We start from the raw sequence: 18761 nt of genomic DNA, 5'->3' as shown, positions 1-18761 counted from the left end.
GGTTCAGATTTCTGCTGATTTATAAGTGAGAGGTGGGTTGCCGTTTGTGGGAGCTTGCTGTGCAATTTGTACTTCAAGTCGGTGGCTATTTGAAAAGTGGCAAAAACACAAAAATGCTGGAGGAACTCAGTCAGGGTCTCAGCATCTGTAGGAGGTAAAGATCTAGAACCAATGTTTTGGGCCTGAGCCCTTCATAGCTGTGTTTCTCCAGTAAAATGAGATTATCGCTGTAAGGAGGAACTGAATGGTCACAGTTAACATTTAACTTTTTTTTGGAAAATTTTATTTATTGTTCATAATCATACAATAAAAATGAATAAATACATAATATTTTTACTCCATATAACCTCCCACCTACCCACCCCACCCTAACACACCACCCCTCCCAAGCCCCCTCTAAACTACCCCAAAAGAAAGAAAGAAGAGAATAAAGTAGAAGAGGAGATCAACTAACATAACAACCTTCAATCATTGCCATAGTTCGGAGCAACTCCATCAATTTATGGGGGGGAATAAAACTAAATTCAACCTCATATACAGGCTCCAAGTTTGAATTATTATGTAAATTATAAGTTATCTTTTCCAATGGAATACAAGATCTCAAACATTTAATATTTCACACAAGTACCATCACAACACAAGTCACAGCCCAGAGATAATTCAATACGTTGGAAGAACTGAGGGAAGGTTTGTCACAGTCTGTTCCAGATTCATTACATTTGCAAAGACGTGGTGATTTTTCAGGAGGAGAACCGTTCTGACGGCTGGAGAGAAAACAGCAGTTTTGAAGCAGCTCGTGTGGCCGACCATTCTGTGGAAAGCCCACTCTGTGCATTACTGGGTCTTTTTGGTGGATTGGCCTGTGCCAGGAGGGTCTTTTGGGATGCGAAGTGCTTCATTTTGAGTGTGACTAACACTGAAGGTCACTTGGAGAGGCTGGTGCCAGTGTCTTGGAAGCTTTGTGGAGGCCGCCCAGTTTGAGTCTCGCCGACAAAAGGATCAGGAGGAGTTGTAACCGCAGCTCGTGTGGATGGACATTTCTTCAAAGGAGAATTTGTGAGTTTAACTACAACTCCAGTCTTTCCCATCAGTTCAACATTAATTGTAGGGATGAAATTTCAAAGACCAACGCTTCAATACTGAATTGAAAAGTCTGACGTTTAAAGTAACTTTCTAGGCTCTGGCCCCACACACACTCACACTCTCTCCCTCTCGGATAGATGTAGTGTTAAGGATAGTTTAAGAGTAAGATATAAAATTAGTCTTTTAAAAATAAACACTGTCTGGTTCATTGCCGCTCGTAACGTGCAGTTCATAACATTATAAATCACAGCAACTGGAAACTTTTGTGTTTCACTCTATTTGAAAAGTATCTCATTTTAAAGCATGATGTGGCATCCTGATTGCTGAAGTTAGTTATAAATGTTAGTTTGTCTTTTTTTTCCTATCATATGCTAGTACACATTTCTTTAAATTTGTACATTAATGGGAAACCAGAATTTATCCAAAAACAATGAAGTGGTCCAGAAAATCATAGCACTGTTTTGGTCCAAAAAAAAGGCTATTTCCATACTGGCTTCACAGAGATAAATCCAGCCAGTCCTATTTCCTTGTTCTTTCCCTGCAAATCTTTGTCTTTAAAATGTTGGTCTAATTCTCATCTGAAAGTGCTGAACAACTGGAGCCAAATATAAAATTAGCCTCCAGGATTATTGGGTCCCACCACACGAGGCACCAAGGGAAGACAGTCGACTTTAATGTTCAGTTTATTTTCATGGATGTTCTTCTAATCAATGATGGAAGATGTGGAGTTGTTTTTGGCAAGGTGAGGAAACGTTATGGAGAAACCATAGTGTGTTCCCTGATTGTGAGCTGCAGTATTATTGTAAAAAGAGCCAAGTACCAGCAAAAAAAATTGTGTTGCTTTCCATGCCAAAGGATAACCATGAAAGCAGGACTTGTTTATCTGAAGGTCTCCCTTGTGTGCTCTGCCCACAGCGTGCCAGCACTTGGCATGATGCAGTAATTGCTTTGTGAGGAAAGTGCATCCTTATCTCGCATTACTTCATTGCTCAGTTGAATTAGAAGCAGTGGTTAGAAGCCACTGATTTTGGGGGGGAAAAACATCAGGGATAATTTTTTTTAAAGTAAGAATTTCACACAGGTTTTGTGCAATTAATGATAAACATTTAAATCAACATCATTTTATCTACCCATAATCAAAGCCAACTGCTACCATCTTTATTTTTTTTCTCTCTCAGGACAAAGATATTACTGATTCATAAGTACAAAGGGGTTGAAGTTGCTTCAGAAATAATTAATGTCTGCTACAGGATGATGATTGCTTTACTGTTTGTAAGGATTCATGATTTTCTTTGAGCAGGTTGCTGAGAACACAAACCTTTGCAAGCAAATGACAGCAATTCTGCAAAGTCCAATTGGTGCCATCCAAGTATCCGGCTGCAGAGAAGGTATTCACTCCATCCAGCTCCAGGAAAGTTTCGTACCCAAGGACAGGTGTGTAAATTACCATTGACCTTTGATTACTTAATGTAATTTTAAAAGCTCACTATATTATGATAGATTTGGGGATAATCAAAACCAGATTAAATAATAAATCAAGAGCCTTCCTCAGATTAATGAACAGCTTTTAGAGGAAATGTACCCGGTAATTCTCCGTAAGAAGATGGTCTCACTGAAGTCGTGTTTCCACGTGCAAGATGGGAAGTGAGCCTAATGTTGGCCATTCCCCAAAATAAGTGTTTGTTTGTGTTAATTATTTTGAAAAACCGAAGTTCAATTGTAAGCCTTAATTGAATCTTAAATGAATTTACATAAAAGTGCCAACATTTGAAAAGCATGGCACAATCTGTCATTACATTTAAAGGCATGACAAATAAATAAAAATGCTGGGATATTTAATTGGATTTTGTCAATAGAAACATTGAAGCTCAGTGCCAGGAATTAAAATCTCTTTAAATAAATTATTCCAAATTTTAAAGCTGGGACAAGAAAGAATTTTAAGGGTTTCGTGTTGGACTTGTGTAAAACTGAATGGATTCGTACTGCAGCTGTGAAATAACTTCCCAGTTTATCTTGTGTTTAATGCAGGAAAGATACTGTGCCTTATTTTATTTGTCAGCTTTTGTTGGGAAAATAATGTCACGTGAATAGCATGTGTCATTTTGATATACAAGTCAATCGACGTCTGAGGTTGGGAAATGTGTCAGTGGAATTTGAATAGTCTTCAGGAGATTGATAATTGTCCACCATTGTTCATTTCCTGAAAACGGTATCTGTGGTTCACCCTCTGCATTATTTTCCCAGTTGCACATTAAAACCCATCAAATTTAACACAGAAAGTTAAGTCTTGTAAATGCCCGTCCGAGAACACTTTTAATGATACACAGGTTGTTCATAAATATCAACTTCTATGTCCAGAAAGCGAAATATTTGAAATCTGGAATCTTTCTTTCAGGTTAAATCTCGTCTTGTTTTCCTTTGATTCTCCATCTCGCCTTTCTTTGCCACTTGTTATTTCTCTCTCTGTGCTTGACTTCACGCTGAATTCTAGTTCATCCTTCCTTCTCACCTCATCGCCTGCTTATTTCTTAATCCTTCAATATAATTGGTTAACTAGATACCGAACGTTGATCTTTCTTGAGCACCCACAAGTCCTATTCCATTTTCACTGCCAGTTCATGTTCCCTGCCAAATTGTAGGCAAAATATTCAAAACCCAGGCTTTCACAATATGCAAGAACAGCTGTGCCTTGATGCGATTCAATAAACGTGATGCTCTTCAGCGGTTAGTGCCTGTATTTGTACTTTGAATCCATTGGCTGAATAATTTCTGAGTGGTAATGCTGTCTTGCATTGAACTTTACAGCTGAAATGAAATAGAATATTGTACATATTTCCACCTGACTAAATAGATAGGCAAATGTATTCTTGTCACAATAGATTATTGAAGTTTCCATGCTTCTTTGCGTGAGAATAGGCTTTACAAACAATAGTGTTGGAATCTGTATGTAATGCTGATCCAACTTGAAGGTGTGTTGAATCTGATTGGTGTGTGATCTGTATTATTTGAATTTTTTTATACAGAGTCATGGCAATATCCTCTAGCCAATTAATGAAAAGCCCCTTAGTTGTATTATCTGTTCCACTAATGTGCATCATTTGGTACAGCGCGCTTTTTAACCATTTACTATTTGAGATTAAAAACAATGTCTCAGAATATTGTGTGCAATCATTCGATTAAGTTTCTACCTGCAATACATCAACTGGAGATTGTGAGTGTTGATCTTCAATCGACAGTTTTTATTGGACAAATACTTAACACTTCATTATAAAGATAGGTAAGAAAAATAATCTTCTATTAACTGAACAGTTTAAAATGGGCATGGGCTCCTTTAAGTCTTAACTGCTGGCAAAGAGCATTTAAAATAATTGGAAGCTTGAATTCCTGATTTTCTTTTTAAACTGTAGTTTTGAAAATGATTTGTTATAATGTTCTAAAATTAACATGGTTCCTAAAATAGTTACCATTTCATTCCAAAGATATTGTGGTGGGTTTCCCAGCTGAATATTTGAAACATCAGCGCATTTATTTTTTAAAAAGAAATCATAATATCTCCTCTTCTGGACAACTGTTGATTTGTCAACAAGTGGCTCCAATGCAGGAGGTACCTTTTCAAGCATTTTTACGAAGAGTAAAAAGTCGGTTTGAGTCGAATGCCAGGCTCGGATATGGTGGGGAAAGTGTATTGATGCTCGAACATGGAAAAGTAATCAAACCAAATGCGAAAAAACATATGATCGAAATAGTATAGACATGATGAGATGAGATGGATGTGAACACGTCTGTCTGTCATAACCAATCATGCAGTATGGAAGGCCATTCAGCCCAACAAGTCCAACCTCGTCTATGCTGGCTCTTGGCAATCTCCTCGTTTCCCCAAATTATTTCTGTTGTAATTGCCCCCTTTAGCTCCTTCTTCAGTCATTGTTGGTTCAGCACATAAAGCAGACTTGTACTTGATAACGTAATTCAGTCATCAAAAATTTATGAGGACAGAGAAGGCTATTTGGTATGTCATGTCTTTGTGGTCAAAAGTGAGCTACCCAGTCGAATCACATCTTCTAGTATTAGGTCTATCATCCTCTGGGCCATGGCCTTTTCAATCTTTTTCAAATGTGGTGAGGGTTTTCTCTCTCTACTTCCCCTTTAGGGGCTGATTTGGAGATCTAGTTGAAAACATTTTTCCTCTAAAGCATCTTCTGTTTCCATTAAGACGGTGCCCTTCTGCAGAGGGAAATAACCCTTTCTGTTTACTCTGTCGAGGACCTTTTTAATTTAACACGCATCCCTTCAGCCTCCTTTCCTGAAGAAAATGACCTTTGTTTAATTCCCCTCACCCCACATCCCTTCAGTTCCATCTGCTGTTATCCTCACACCCCACACCATCTGGTTCTCCTGTCTCTTCCCTCAACTGGCTCCAGTTAGTCAACATTTCTTCCTTTTTTTGGTTCCATTGTCTGTGGCCTCTTGTTTTCACTTGTCATCTTCCAACTTCTGTCTGCATCTCCACTCTCTTCCCCCTCACCTTTTTAATCCCTCTTATCTGTATTTTCCTATCACTCCCCAGCCTAATATGTTTCACTTACCCCTTTTCCTTCCTCATTTTATATGCCCATCAACTCCCTCCTCAACTGGGCACCACCTATTGCCTTACGGCCCCTGCTACACCCCCTCCTCCTTACTTCTTTATATGGCTTTCTTCTCTCTGTACTCATGGTCCTTTTCCCAAAATGTTGACTGTCCCCTTCCCTTCATGGATACTGCTTGTTGGGTTGAATTCCTTCAAATTTTTTTTGACCCAGTGTATCCATCGAAGATGACATTTTCCTAGTAAATCTCCCCTTCGTTACCTCCACCATTCATATCTTTCCTGTGACTAGAATTGTACTTTGCACTGAGCTCTGGAGAGCATTGTTTCATTGGGTTGTACTTATTATCAGATGATAATAAACTTGACCAACGGTGGCCTAACTGTTGCCTACTGATATAATTCCCCTGCTCTTTTGTTTACTGCTTTGACTAATAAAGGAAAATGTCCTTGATACCTTTTTAATCCCTTTATTGACCTGTCATATATTACCAAAAAGGATGTGGAAACATCCACTCTGATGGTACCTTTGCACGACTTGTTCTTCTGCAAGATTGCAGCTCCCCCAATGGACATCCTGCATTTTTTTGGATTAAATTCCATTTCCTATTTATGCCTAATTAACCAGACCATCCATATCTTCATGTAGTATGAAAATGTTTTAATTTTCAATCACAGGGACATCTTTTGTATTATCTATAAATTTAATTTTCATGCAAATGACATTGAATTCTTATTCATTAGTGTGTGTGTGTGTGTGTGTGTGTGTGTGTGTGTGTGTGTGTGTGTGTGTGTGCGTGTGCGCGCGCAAATGTGTATGTGAGATCAATCAAAGAATAGAAAGAGAGAACCCAGCTAGAACACGACTGAAATCAGTGTAAGCCTTTCTTTATTCATGATATTATACTCTCTCGGAGTTTGTCTTGGAGATTTTAAAAAAAACAATTAAACTGCTTGCTTTTGTAAATGAGCCCTGTACCTTGCTTTTCAGGGTTGATATTCCATTTTTGTTTCAGGGCTTCCGATCCACTTACTTCCATTTCTGCATCAACTCTGGCATGATGGCAGTGGCTTTGCCTGTAACACCGCCTATGTTGCTGGTCATTCCCTGTGATACTTCTTGGGCAGCAGGCGCTTCGCAGCCCTCAGGTTAAGAAGTCTGCCTACTGAGCACAATACAGTAGTGAGTGGTCCCTCTCAAATAAACGAGAGAATAGCACTTGATTTAATTAAGTTTGTTGAAATGTTTTTACTTCAGTTGATTTAAATATGTTTACAGTGAAACACCACTAATCTGGGATTCTCCTGACAGACAGAAAATCATGTGCTATTCTATTAACCATCCAGATGTTTTCATTTACCTTTTAAAATTGTTGCACAGTAGATGAATGAATTTACAGTGAATCGATTTAGTAAAAATAGAGCACAAGAAGCAAGGCCCTGGTAAGTCGAAAGGAATGAAGGAAACAAGGCCCAAGGAAGTGGAAAAGGAGTGGAAGTAATGATCAGAATTTATTGTCGTGAAGAAGTCATGAAATTCAGTGTTTTGCGGCAGCGTCACAGAGCAAACATTCATATAAACCATCTTACAGCAATAAATTAAAAAAACCAAAATAATGCATGAAAAATAAGGCAGTGTCTTTGGTTCATAGATTATTCAGGAATCTGATGGCAATGGGGAAGAAGCTGTCCATGTGCCCTGAGGGCTCGTCTTTAGGCTCCTGTACCTTTTCCCCGATGGTAGCAGAGTGAAGAGGGCATGGCATGGGTGGTGGTGGGGTCTTTGAGAATAGAGGCTGCTTTTTTAAGACACCACCTCATGTTGATATCCTCAACGGAGTTAGCTCTGGTGCCTGTGATGTCGCAGGCCGAGTTAACAACCCTCTGGGGTTTTTTCTTGTCCTGCGAGTTGGTGCCTCTGTACCAGGCAGCGATGCAGCCAGCCAGAACGCTCTCCACAGTAAGGAGGAAGGGAGCAGAGGAAACATTGTTTTCGGACATTGCTTCTTCCTGGGTATTTGTGAATGTTACCTTTTAATTTCAACAACAGCTTTGACAATCAAAGACCATGTGAAGAAGGCATCACTGGCTGCCAATTGAGGAGTTGGCCATTTACAAAGACCATGTGAAGAAGGCATAACTGGCTGCCAATTGAGGAGTTGGCCATTTACAAAGATCATGTGAAGAAGGCATCACTGGCTGCCAATTGAGGAGTTGGCCATTTACAAAGACCATGTGAAGGAAGGCATCACTGGCTGCCAATTGAGGAATTGGCCATTTACACTGAGAGGTGACCTTTTAGGCATCCTGCTCTGGACATGGTTCCTTTAACCTGTTATAGGTTCTCAGCTTCTTGAGTAAAATTGGAATGACATGTTTGACACATAATCTTTAATTTAGTTGTTCAAAGAGCTTTCCATAGAACCATAGAAATGCCTTAGAACAGAGACAACTCATTTGGCCCATTTAGTCTGTGCTGAACTATTATTCCGCCTTGTTCCAATAATCAGAGAGTAGCTACTTTGTATTTGTAGAGGTATTCATCTTTCCTAAACTCCTTAAGCAGTTTGTGTGTCTTTACAGCCTCTCTTTCCATTTGCCCTGTATGGATAGCACCTGTTAAGTGCTCAAGTACTGCAGGTTTCCATTGCTTGGTACAGGAGGCCAGGTATAGCAACATGTCAAAGCCTAGCCACCCCATTCAAGACCATTAGTACCAGACATGTGGCAAATCCGGGATGGGCAGGACTGGCTTAGTATTTATAGCTGAGCACTGAGTACCTGCCACTGCACTGATATTGCAAAATATTTTCACTCAGATCAACATGGACACTCTTGGAGTGGGTGTATCCAGATGAGCACTGGAATAAGGTGGTCAGTGGAGCAGATATGACTGGAGTTTAAGTCATCCGAGGAGCCGGAGACTTTGTCTTGAAGGAAAGAATAAAGAGAATGAAATGAACTGAAGGAAAGGAAATGATTTTACAAGGGAATATAATTTTAAAATTTGGACACTGATACCGTGGAGGTCCTGTATAGTTGATTGAATAAGCTGGTGCAGGGTTCTGGAAAATGACACTTCTGAGCTGATTGCGTTTCCAGTGATGGATTAGTATGTAAACCACTGTTGATTTATGTTGGTAGCATGTTAACCCGAATGAGGCCTGTGATAGATGTGAAGCCACAGAAATTCACCAGACATTTTTGTAGGATGGAGGAGAGATTGAGGAAATTGGTTTGGAGCCTCTAGATGCTGGTAGAATAAGAGGGGATCTGGAATTGTAAAGAAGTGGAGAGGATGTGTCCGTTTTCCCCGGAGCAAAGCAGTATAAGTGGGGAATAGATGAAATAGATGGCCAGAGTCTGTTTCCATTGGTAGGGGCATCTACAACTAGGGGGATTAAGTTTAATGGGATCTGAGGCATTTTTTTTTACTCAAAGAATGAGCTGCCAGAGGATGTGGTGGACGCAGGAAGAGCATTTAACTGGTATCTGGACAGCTCTTTTGATTAAAGCAAGGCATAGAAGGATATGAAATTAATGTAGGCAAGCAGGGTTAGTTGGTCACAAGAGATGTGATGGGTTAAAGAAGCTGTTTCTATGCTATGTAACTCTGTCTCCCTGCGACTATAGAGGTTTCCTCTGATGCTCCAGTTCCCTCAATAATGTGCAGGTTGGTAGGTTAACTGGCCATTGTAAATTGTCCCAGTGTGTCGATGAATGGTACAGTATGGAGGGAGTTCATGGAATCGTGGAAGAAGAAAATGAGTTTGGGTTGGATTTGTGTAAATGGATGGTTGATCGTCAGGCTGGGTGTTGTGGGTCAGTGGTACCACTCTATGCTGTCTTATCGAAGAATATGAAATTTTTACTGGGCTCAAAAGGATGCATGAAGAGAAGATGTTTCTCCTTGCCAAAGAATCTGAGACTGTGGTCTCAGAATAAAGGGTAGGCCTTTAGGACTGAAATTAAGAGAAATCTACTTTTTTGGAGGTTAGGAAGGTTTTACAATTTTGTTCTCCAATGATTCATTTGGTTCACACAACACTTACACCACCTGTAACCAGGGTTCGACACCAGTGTTCTATGTAAGGAGTTTGAATATTATTCCTATGTCTGCGTGGGTTTCCTCCAGTTTCCTACCTCCATTCAAAAACAATATACCGGGGGTGTAGGTCAATTGGGCGATACGGGCTTGTGGGCCAAAAGGGCCTGTTACCGTGCTGTATGTCGAACAAAAACAAAAAAAAACATTGATTTCTGGATATTGAGGGATAGGGAATGAAAATGGAGTTGAGTTTGAAGATCATCATTGTTGCAAATTCCAGGGCAGATTTAAAGGCTAAACAGTCAATCCTGCTCTTAACTCCTCATGCTCTCATGAATTTGACCTGCTGGGTCAGGTTTTGGGTGCCTTCTTCCTTCTGTGGCTTGTCTGCACATTGAGGCTGGGGAGAAGTTTTGAACAAGTAAGACAGGAAGGGGAGATGAATGGAAGAAATTGGATAATAATGGAGAAATGAACAAATGTTTGAGCAGGTGGCATTATTGAGGAAGATGGGTGGTACAGTCTCTGGTAACCAACACTAAGGATGGACCTGGGGACATTGCCCTGCCTGCTTTGTAAATTTAATCTTTTTTAAAGTTTAGACGTACACCACGGTAACAGGCCATTTTGCCTATGAGCTGCCCCAATTAACCTTCAATCCCCGGAACTGTTGGAGGAAACCGGAGCCCACAGAGGAAGCCCATACAAACGTGGGATGAGTGTACAAACTCCTTGCAGTCAGCGCGTGATTCGAACCCCAGTTCTGATCGCTGGCGCTGCAGCAGCGTTGCACTAACTACCGTGCCCTAATAAGTTTCTGCTATATTCTGGTCAAAGTAGCCGTACCTGTGCACGGAGAAATACGAGGTTGGATAGAATAGTGATTTGTAAATCAGGGCTATTATTGTAATGGTTCTGCATTATTGTGGGCATGTTACAAAACAAGCTGTAACAAGACGGTAAATAAAATTTGAAGATGGATATAATTAATTTAATCAAAAAATAAGTAATATGCAAGTTGCAGGCAATTTTCATATGCAGGGATTTTGCTTTAATCAAAATTGTATATCAGATGTAGAATATAATTGATCTGCATGCTGGTGCTTTGAGGTCTGATTTTTAAAGGGTCAAAGTTTAGATAAATAAGTTTTTATTACCTAGGCATCACAAATGATACTAAATAGCAGTGGAGATTGTCATAGACCATGGAGTAACTAGAGAAAATAATAGTTACTTAATCAAAAATGTGTCAGACAAAGATAGGAGAATAATTAATGGTGATATTTAATTACAACAATTTGCATATATAAAGGTGTGGAAGGTGCCAATGTAATACATTATAGGCATGATTTTAACCCTTCTCGTGGAGAAAACTACATGCGTAGGCAGTTATAAATGCCTGCTAACTCGCTCGCCCAAGAAGGTTTCCAATGCGGAGGCAGACGAGACTGCAGATGCTGGAAGGTGGGGCAAAAAACAAGCTGCTGCAGGCAGCATCAAAGGAATTGTCGACATTTTGTATCCAAGCCCTTCATCAAGACGAGGATTCAAAGCACTCAATGTTTGTCTCCAAACAGCCATCTTTAAATATTGTGTTGAAGGATCCAAGGCCATAAAAAATACCCAATTTGTAAAGTTTGAACATTTTCTATTTTTGTCCACTGTCCACGTGCGTTTCCGGACCAGCAAATAAAGTCAACTGCTCCACCCTCCCTGTTACTATTGTGGCTAGGAGATTTGAGAAGGTGAAAAGTAAAAAGCTGAACTGCAGGCAAATTGGGAAAAATATGTTCCAGAATTGTCAGGTTGCAAAAACATGAACTCAGGAGCGAGTGGCAAAAGAATGAGAGGAACTGGATCAACAGTTAAAACAGCATTCTGAAAGTGGTAACGGAAAAGCTTCTTGCCACCACACCCTGGTCACTGTTCATACTTGAGCTGGTGGAGTGATTGGGGACAAGCTATCCGATGTGTAGAAAGAGAAGTAACAGCCAAATCTTAAATCCCCTGCTCACCTATCACTCCTTCTATTGGCCCAGTTGAGGTCATGTGATTTAGCCCACAAAGATCAATTGTCCTGCCACAGCATTCCTGCCAGACTTGAGGAAAGCCTCTAATGCAAGGCATGTGGCATCATTTCAAATTGATTTCAGTTTGAGCAACGCTATCATGAAGCCTGTAACACACAGAATGAGAGAGAAACCATCCATGCCACATCTGTTTATTGATGACAAATATGAAGCTCATTTTTGGGTCATAGTATCTGAGTAGCCCTTAAAAATTTCACCTTAATCCATTGGAGTGGGTGATCATCTGTATCAGATGGAAGGGTGCTCTTGGCCCCCATCTATTTGAAATGTTGGATAACATAGATGAATCACAGGTTCGAGTACTCAAAAAATCTATGTTATGTAACAAGCTTAACAATAGTGTTTTTTTTAGACAGCAATGTTGGAAAAATCTGTGAAAATTTTAACATAAATTAACATAATGATTCACCTTGAGGTTGTTTATACTGCACCCCTTAAGTTCCTGTGTGCGTTAGTCCCGCTGCTCTTACGTGGAGCAACATGGCCTGGGTCATCAGCTGGATGTCAAATTCATGAGGTGAGTTTGGCAGTGAAATTTAGACTGCAGGCTTCCCCCGAAAAATAGTAAGGGTCATATAGGGTAAATTGCGGTGTAGGAATTGACTAAAAATTCCTGCACTTTCCTTTTGAGATGGCCCATGTAACAGCAAATTTTGTTGAGTGTGCCGTTACATGCCTGCAGTCTAACAACCCTCATTACTCTTGTAATTGGTTTCATTGAGAAAGCTAAACTGAAACCCTTAAATTAATAGATGTATCCTGACTGGAGGGTACCTGTGTCAGGACAAATGTAACTTCATCTTCACTTGTCAGTGAAGAGTGTATTGGAATTGGTATTTTTACTTTCTGGTGTTACCTTCCATTTTCTCTTACTGCTGTTATTAAAGTACTGTGTTTTAATGTCTGTCATGAATCTACAACAATGGCTTAAAACCCGTTGTTTAAAGTAGGTTATTTTTAAGCTAACAGCACAAAACATGATCACAATTTGCAAGTCCTTTGTGGGCCAGTTGTCACTAACAGCAAATAAGTCTCTGTGCTGCTCCAGTTTTATGTTAACGAGGCCTAAGGCTGGATTTCTTGGAAGCACTGCACAGTGCGTTTAATTTGCCAGGCACCCGATCAAGGCCCAGCTCAGTTTCTGCAACCAGCTTTTATGCTTTAATTATCAAATTACTTGAGGTTTAATATTGTTGAACATGTTACATGGTGTAGTACTGTGATAGTGTTCGGGCCTTGTATTGCACTCGATGTATCTTCTGTTCCAAATATATAGGCCTAGTGTCACCTGTAGCACAGATTATTGACTTCAAGACCCATTGCACAGGGCTGAGTACAAATCTCTTCTAAGTCTCCATTATGCCAATATAGATGTGTGGAACTGAGTAAGCTACAGACTTCTCTCTATTCTCTTCCATTTTTTTAAATTCACTGAAGAACATATTATTTTGAAGAATTGGATGGAATTGATCTGGTCCTTTTTAACCATCAATAAAAATTTGTAAATCATATTCTGTGGTCATTATCCTTCCTGTGCTCAAATTGGCAGATACCAACTATAACTCCACTTCAAGAAGTGCTTGAACTGGGCTAAAGGTGTTTTGGGACATGTTGTGATCTTTAAAGGCACAGTGATTGCATGGCTGCGCGTTGTTACAGTTCAAATCCATTATTTTTCCTCCTCAGGAGAGCGACACATAGTTGAGTTTCTGCAGAAAAAGGTAAATTGCAAATGCAAATTAATCAATGCTCATTATAAGAGCTAGCTTTAAATATTCTGGTGATGTTCTATATCATGAAGAGCTTTTTAACTTCACTGGGGCAACTTTAAGAGGATCTGAAAATGGATGCATAAAAATTGATACATGATACATTTTTTTGATATGGAAATGTGTTATATGATCTATTTTGAATCCCTCACATCTTTGTCAAAAATATCATTTTGCCTTTGAGTATTGGTCGAGCAAATATATTTTAAGTGCAGAAGCTGAACTTCATTCATCTGACAACAAATCCTGTCAATTTTATAAGGTGAAGAATTCCCCTCGACAAAACGTTGAAGTGCTGGGAAGTGAACAGTTTGCGATTCTTGTCTGCTTATGGGGAGTGAAGTCCATTTTTAAGCCTTTAGTTCAATAGCCAGAGGCAAGGTTAAACTGCAGAACATTGTAGGTGAGAAACATCAGTTAATTATCGTAAAAATATTTAATAGCTTAGACTGTGAAGTGACCAGGATAGATATGTCAGATTTAATGAAATGTGATATATTGTTGTGAATTGATATTAGGGAAGAAGTGTTAGCAGGTTTTATTCTAAAACAACTTAATTGTTGAAAATAAAAAGTAATTTAGCAGATTCATAGACAATTTAACACTGTCGTGGGTTATATTACATACTTCCTCTACCATTTCCCTGCTCTTTCTATTTATTAAAACTTTTCATGCAGTAAAAACATTTTACTTGTTAATGAGCGAAAGTGGAAGAATTAATGACATGGAGTTGGATCTTCCAAGATGTCTCCTGTAACCATGCAAAACCATCTCCTTTTTCCTGGATGTAGTGTAATTTCTGTGTTAAGCTTCAGTAAGCAAATGCAAATAGATTTAATGATTTGCATCAGTAGATCATTTCTCAATATAATATCCTTTGCTATTTTGGTCAAGGACTTTTTCTTTAGCAAGCGTCACCTATTTCCTAGAGCAAAAGTTATTAATATTGGTAACATTAAGATGTGTTCAAATGAGAAAGAGATGAATTTATCATGCAGTTACAGTCAGATTGGTCCATCATCTTTGCAGTCAGCTTAATTGTGGCAGAATATCTGTATCAAACATTTTATGTGCAAGAAATCACTAAGTTATGAAAAATAATGGTATTTAATTAAATGTTTGAAAGAACCCTTTTAATTTAAACATTTAAAATGTACAAAATGGTATAACATTTTTGCAGGGGGCAGCAACATTCTAATAAAGCAAGTTTTTGTGCTTGGTTTAAACATTATTAACTGTTGGGGTGTGTACTGAAGAATGTGTTTAAGGAAAATATCTCATATAAATATTATTTCATTCAAGAAATTGGTTCCATTTGTTTTTATTCCTTTCCATATTTTTTTTTTCCCTGAACTTCTATCATTTCTTTACACTTCCTATATTTCATATTTCCTTTGTGGTTTAAATGAAAAACCGATCAGGGAGAAAGAAAGCAAGCTTCTATTGCACGATATGATTCACGAGAATGTTACTGGGACTGGTAAGCAGGGGCTTTGCTCCCTGGAGTATAGGAGGCGAAGGGGATGGGGGAAGGATGTGGGGAAACCTCATAGAGGTTTATAAATCATGAGAAGCGTAGCTCAGGTAGGTTGCTACATGGAGCGAGCTGCCAGAGGAATTGGAGACAATTGTAGTGTTTAAAAGACAACTACAGGCATGTGGATAGGAAAGACTGAGAATTATGTGGACAAAATGGAGGCAAAAGTGACAAGCTTAATCAGCACAGAAAAACAAGCTGGACTGAAGGACTTGTTTCCAGGAAATAGATAGAGTCTAGTGGATAATAACTTCTCCCTCAAGATAAGCAAATCCAAAGAGCTGGCCATTGACATGAGGAAATGGGGGAAGCACAGGCCCCTGTATATCAAGGCAGACGATGGAGAACTTCAAGGTCTCAGGAGTAAATATCACCAACAACCTGTCCTGGTCCAACCACACGAGCGCTACAACCAAGGAAGTGCATCAACAACTCGACTATCTCAGAAGCCTAAGGAAATACAGGACACGTCCCCTCTCCAATTTGTACAGATTCACCATAGAAAGTATCTTGCCTGGGCACATCACAGCCAGGTATGGGAACTGCTCTGCCCAAGGCTGCAAGAAACTACGGAGAGTTGTCATTGCACCTCAGGCCCTCGTGCACACGAATGTCCCCTCCATCGAGTTTTCAGGTAGCTGATGCTGTCTCGGGAAAGCTGCCGACCTATTGAAAGACCCATCCCCTGCTGACGCACTTTCTTCTCCTGCCTTCCAGAGAATGCACGAGTTTGGAAAATCAGCCCCCGCCCCCTAGATTCAAGGGCAGTTTCTTTCCTGCTCTGATGGACCTCTCAGCAGTAAAACAATGCTTTGTGTTATCTGATCACTTGCATTTTGTCTTTGTAAACCTATACTCTGCACTCTTGACTTTAGAAAAAAAATGACACCAGTTCTGTTCTACTACTGCACTTCCTGCTGCAGTTAAGGATGGGTTATTTGCCAGGCTGGCAAAGAAAAACAACTTTTTTTTTATTCTATCTTGGTACATATGTAAATATTGTCTGTGGTCCTGGTGAAACGCTATCTCATCTTTACCATGCAAGCATGATTTGAACGATAAATAAAGGTGAAAACGCAATAGTAACAATTGAATCCACGGTCTCACATCCCTGCTTTTAGCAATGCGTATCGGAGTCAAAGACTGCAATCTTCATCTAACAGTACCATTTGGCATCATCCGATCAGAGCTATTCCTTCGTTCTAGCCGTCACTCTCCTTCTTTATTTGCAACAGAAAGCTCATTTGTTTTACCCCTTTGCCAGTTCTGTCAGAGCATCCTTGCCCTGAAATGATTGCACATGACCTGCTGAGTAGTTCTGTCACCTTCTGCATTTATTTCAATTTTCCAGCATCTGCAGTTTTATTTTCATTCATGGAAATCTGCTACTAGATTTGTGAATTATAATATTCAAGTTAATTTCTCTGGTCATAATCCACTTGAAATTTCCAAAACACAGTGAGCATTTGCTGAAATGTGCTTTAGATGTCATATAGCTTTAAAGGGCAATAGGTCATTCACTCACAAACATATCTGAGAAATATTAGATTCATAGCGTTATGTAAAAAATGCTGCCCATCTGCATCCTCAAAGGATTTTCTTGTGTGCAAGAAATGGGGATTGACAAAGGAAGTGCCTCGTTAGAAATTACAAATACAATTTAGTGTTTTCATGAAGTATGCACAATTATATGCAGACAAAAAAATTGTACATACATAGATATATCTACATTATATGTGTATAATATATATAGAAGTATGTATAGAGAGATACTGTACAGAGATAGATAGATGTAACCCCTACTGTATTGGATGGTAATATGGCATTGCATAGTAATGGGAATGTTTCCTGGAACATTTCTCAAATGGAGAGTAAATATTGTTTTATAATTCAGGATATTACAGATTGTTTCTTTGATGAAATAATCTGTTGTTTTAGTTTTTAAAATAGGTCTATTAAAAAGAGTGCTTCACTTAATATTGGGGCTTTTGCTCTTTGTGGGATCTTGAAGGAGTGGAAGATTTACAGTGCAGAGGATTAACTACCGTTCCCATAAGTATTAATTTTAACTCTACTAATAAGAAACTCTGGAGAAGTGGAATTATGAGTTCACTAGTATCCTATGAAAGGTCAGTTGTTAAAAAGGCAGAGTCTGACATTCTGTGGAAAAAGGTGCTTTCATTAATCATCCTGAAATTGTCAACATAGAGTTTCTTGACCAATGAATATTTGCAAGAGACCAGCAATTGTTTTAAACTACATTGGAGTTAATAACATTATTTTGACCAGATTAAAGTGACAAAATACTGATCAGCACTTTAAAATGTTTGGCAAATTTCATGGAACATTTCTTGCCTTGTATATGTAAATTGTCATTCAGCTTCATATCACTTTTTCATCCAGTTCCATCAGTTTTTATATTTATTGTTCTACTTTGTATGTTTTAGATGTAAAATACTTTTATAGGTGAATACTCTATTAATAGTCCTATTAAATTGACCAAATGTTTTGTTCCGTATATTGAATTGAGAAAATACATTAATACCCAGATATTATAGGATGTTACATTCCTTTTCCATAATGAACATGTTGATCTAGTCTCTGCTTCCAATACTTTTATCAAAAACTTTTTTTTTTAAAACCAAGCAAGTTTTTTACCAAATGATTCCTTTTATAAAATAGCTTGTTTGCTTGTTAAAAGTTGTACAATGAGGGATTTGTAAGTTACTGTCCCTGCTATTGAAAAAAATGAGTTTGAATGAAAACCATTGCAAAAAAAAGTGAAACTTTGCCTTTGGAAGATTGTTTTTAATATCAGTTTTCACTAGCAAACATTATTTCTAACATAAAAAAAAACCGGATTTGGAAATTAAACATTGCCTGATGCATTTGGCATGCACTATGAAGTTATATTGTTATGAGTGAGAAAAATCGATTTGATGGGTCTTAAAAGCAAGGACTCTGAACGCAGTTTTGTAGTAAATTATTTTATTTCCAAAAGGCGGGCGTGGGAAAATGTAACGGAGATAGCGTACTCAGTTTTTAGCGAGCGTGGGAAACTGGTAGTGGGAATAAAACAAACGCACAATTTACAGACAAATGTAGGAAAGTCACAACAGGGATAAAATACACACACTCAATGAACTGGTTACATGCAACAATCAAGGAAAAACCAATATGATACCCACCATCCCTCGACTCAGTGCAGGCACAGCTCTATGCTATTACGGACACTAATTAAACATACTCCCAACCCTATAAGAATGTACACATTAATAACTGTGTCATTCCATGGTTCTAGGCCTGGAATGAAACAGGCCTACCTAGTGTCGGGCGGGGAGGTCCAGCCCAGGTAATTTACAGAGTGATAATGGCTCAGTGCCAGCACGGACTCATCAATCACAAAGACCAATGGCCCAAGGCCAAGTACAAAGGGATTTAAATTAGCCAACGGCAAGGTGTGCACTAAATGGCTGGGGTGGAGCCGAATCTTGATTGGCAGGTAGTGTGTCCTCCAAGCAGGTGGTGAGCAGTGCTGTCACATGACAGCCACACCCTTCACAATTCAGATGCCAACATTCTGATTTGTGTCCCTTCCATATTTGTGTCTCTGATATGCTTTTACCTGTTAAATTATTCTTGAGGC

The 18761-nt window shown here is 39.0% G+C and overlaps 1 protein-coding gene across 10 annotated transcripts in view; it reads left to right on the top strand.

The window, feature by feature from the left end:
* Positions 1-18761, top strand: part of mgmt (O-6-methylguanine-DNA methyltransferase) — a 538867-nt gene that overhangs the window by 89304 nt on the left and 430802 nt on the right. For 9 of the 10 annotated variants that reach the window (XR_011345278.1, XR_011345279.1, XR_011345277.1 and 6 more), the window contains exon 3: positions 2384-2517. The exons of the other annotated variant lie outside the window; for it this stretch is intronic. Coding sequence is in view for 4 of the 9 variants with exons in the window: in XM_069899651.1 (XP_069755752.1) it covers positions 2384-2517 (134 nt within the window). In the remaining 5 variants the exon portion in view is untranslated. The remainder of the gene's footprint in view (positions 1-2383; positions 2518-18761) is intronic. 10 annotated transcript variants of the gene reach the window in all.

This window comes from Narcine bancroftii, chromosome 10 (genome assembly GCF_036971445.1).
Source record: "Narcine bancroftii isolate sNarBan1 chromosome 10, sNarBan1.hap1, whole genome shotgun sequence".
NCBI lineage: Eukaryota > Metazoa > Chordata > Chondrichthyes > Torpediniformes > Narcinidae > Narcine > Narcine bancroftii.
Note: the sequence above shows the minus strand (reverse complement) of the source record. Positions and strands in the feature narration are given on the sequence as shown.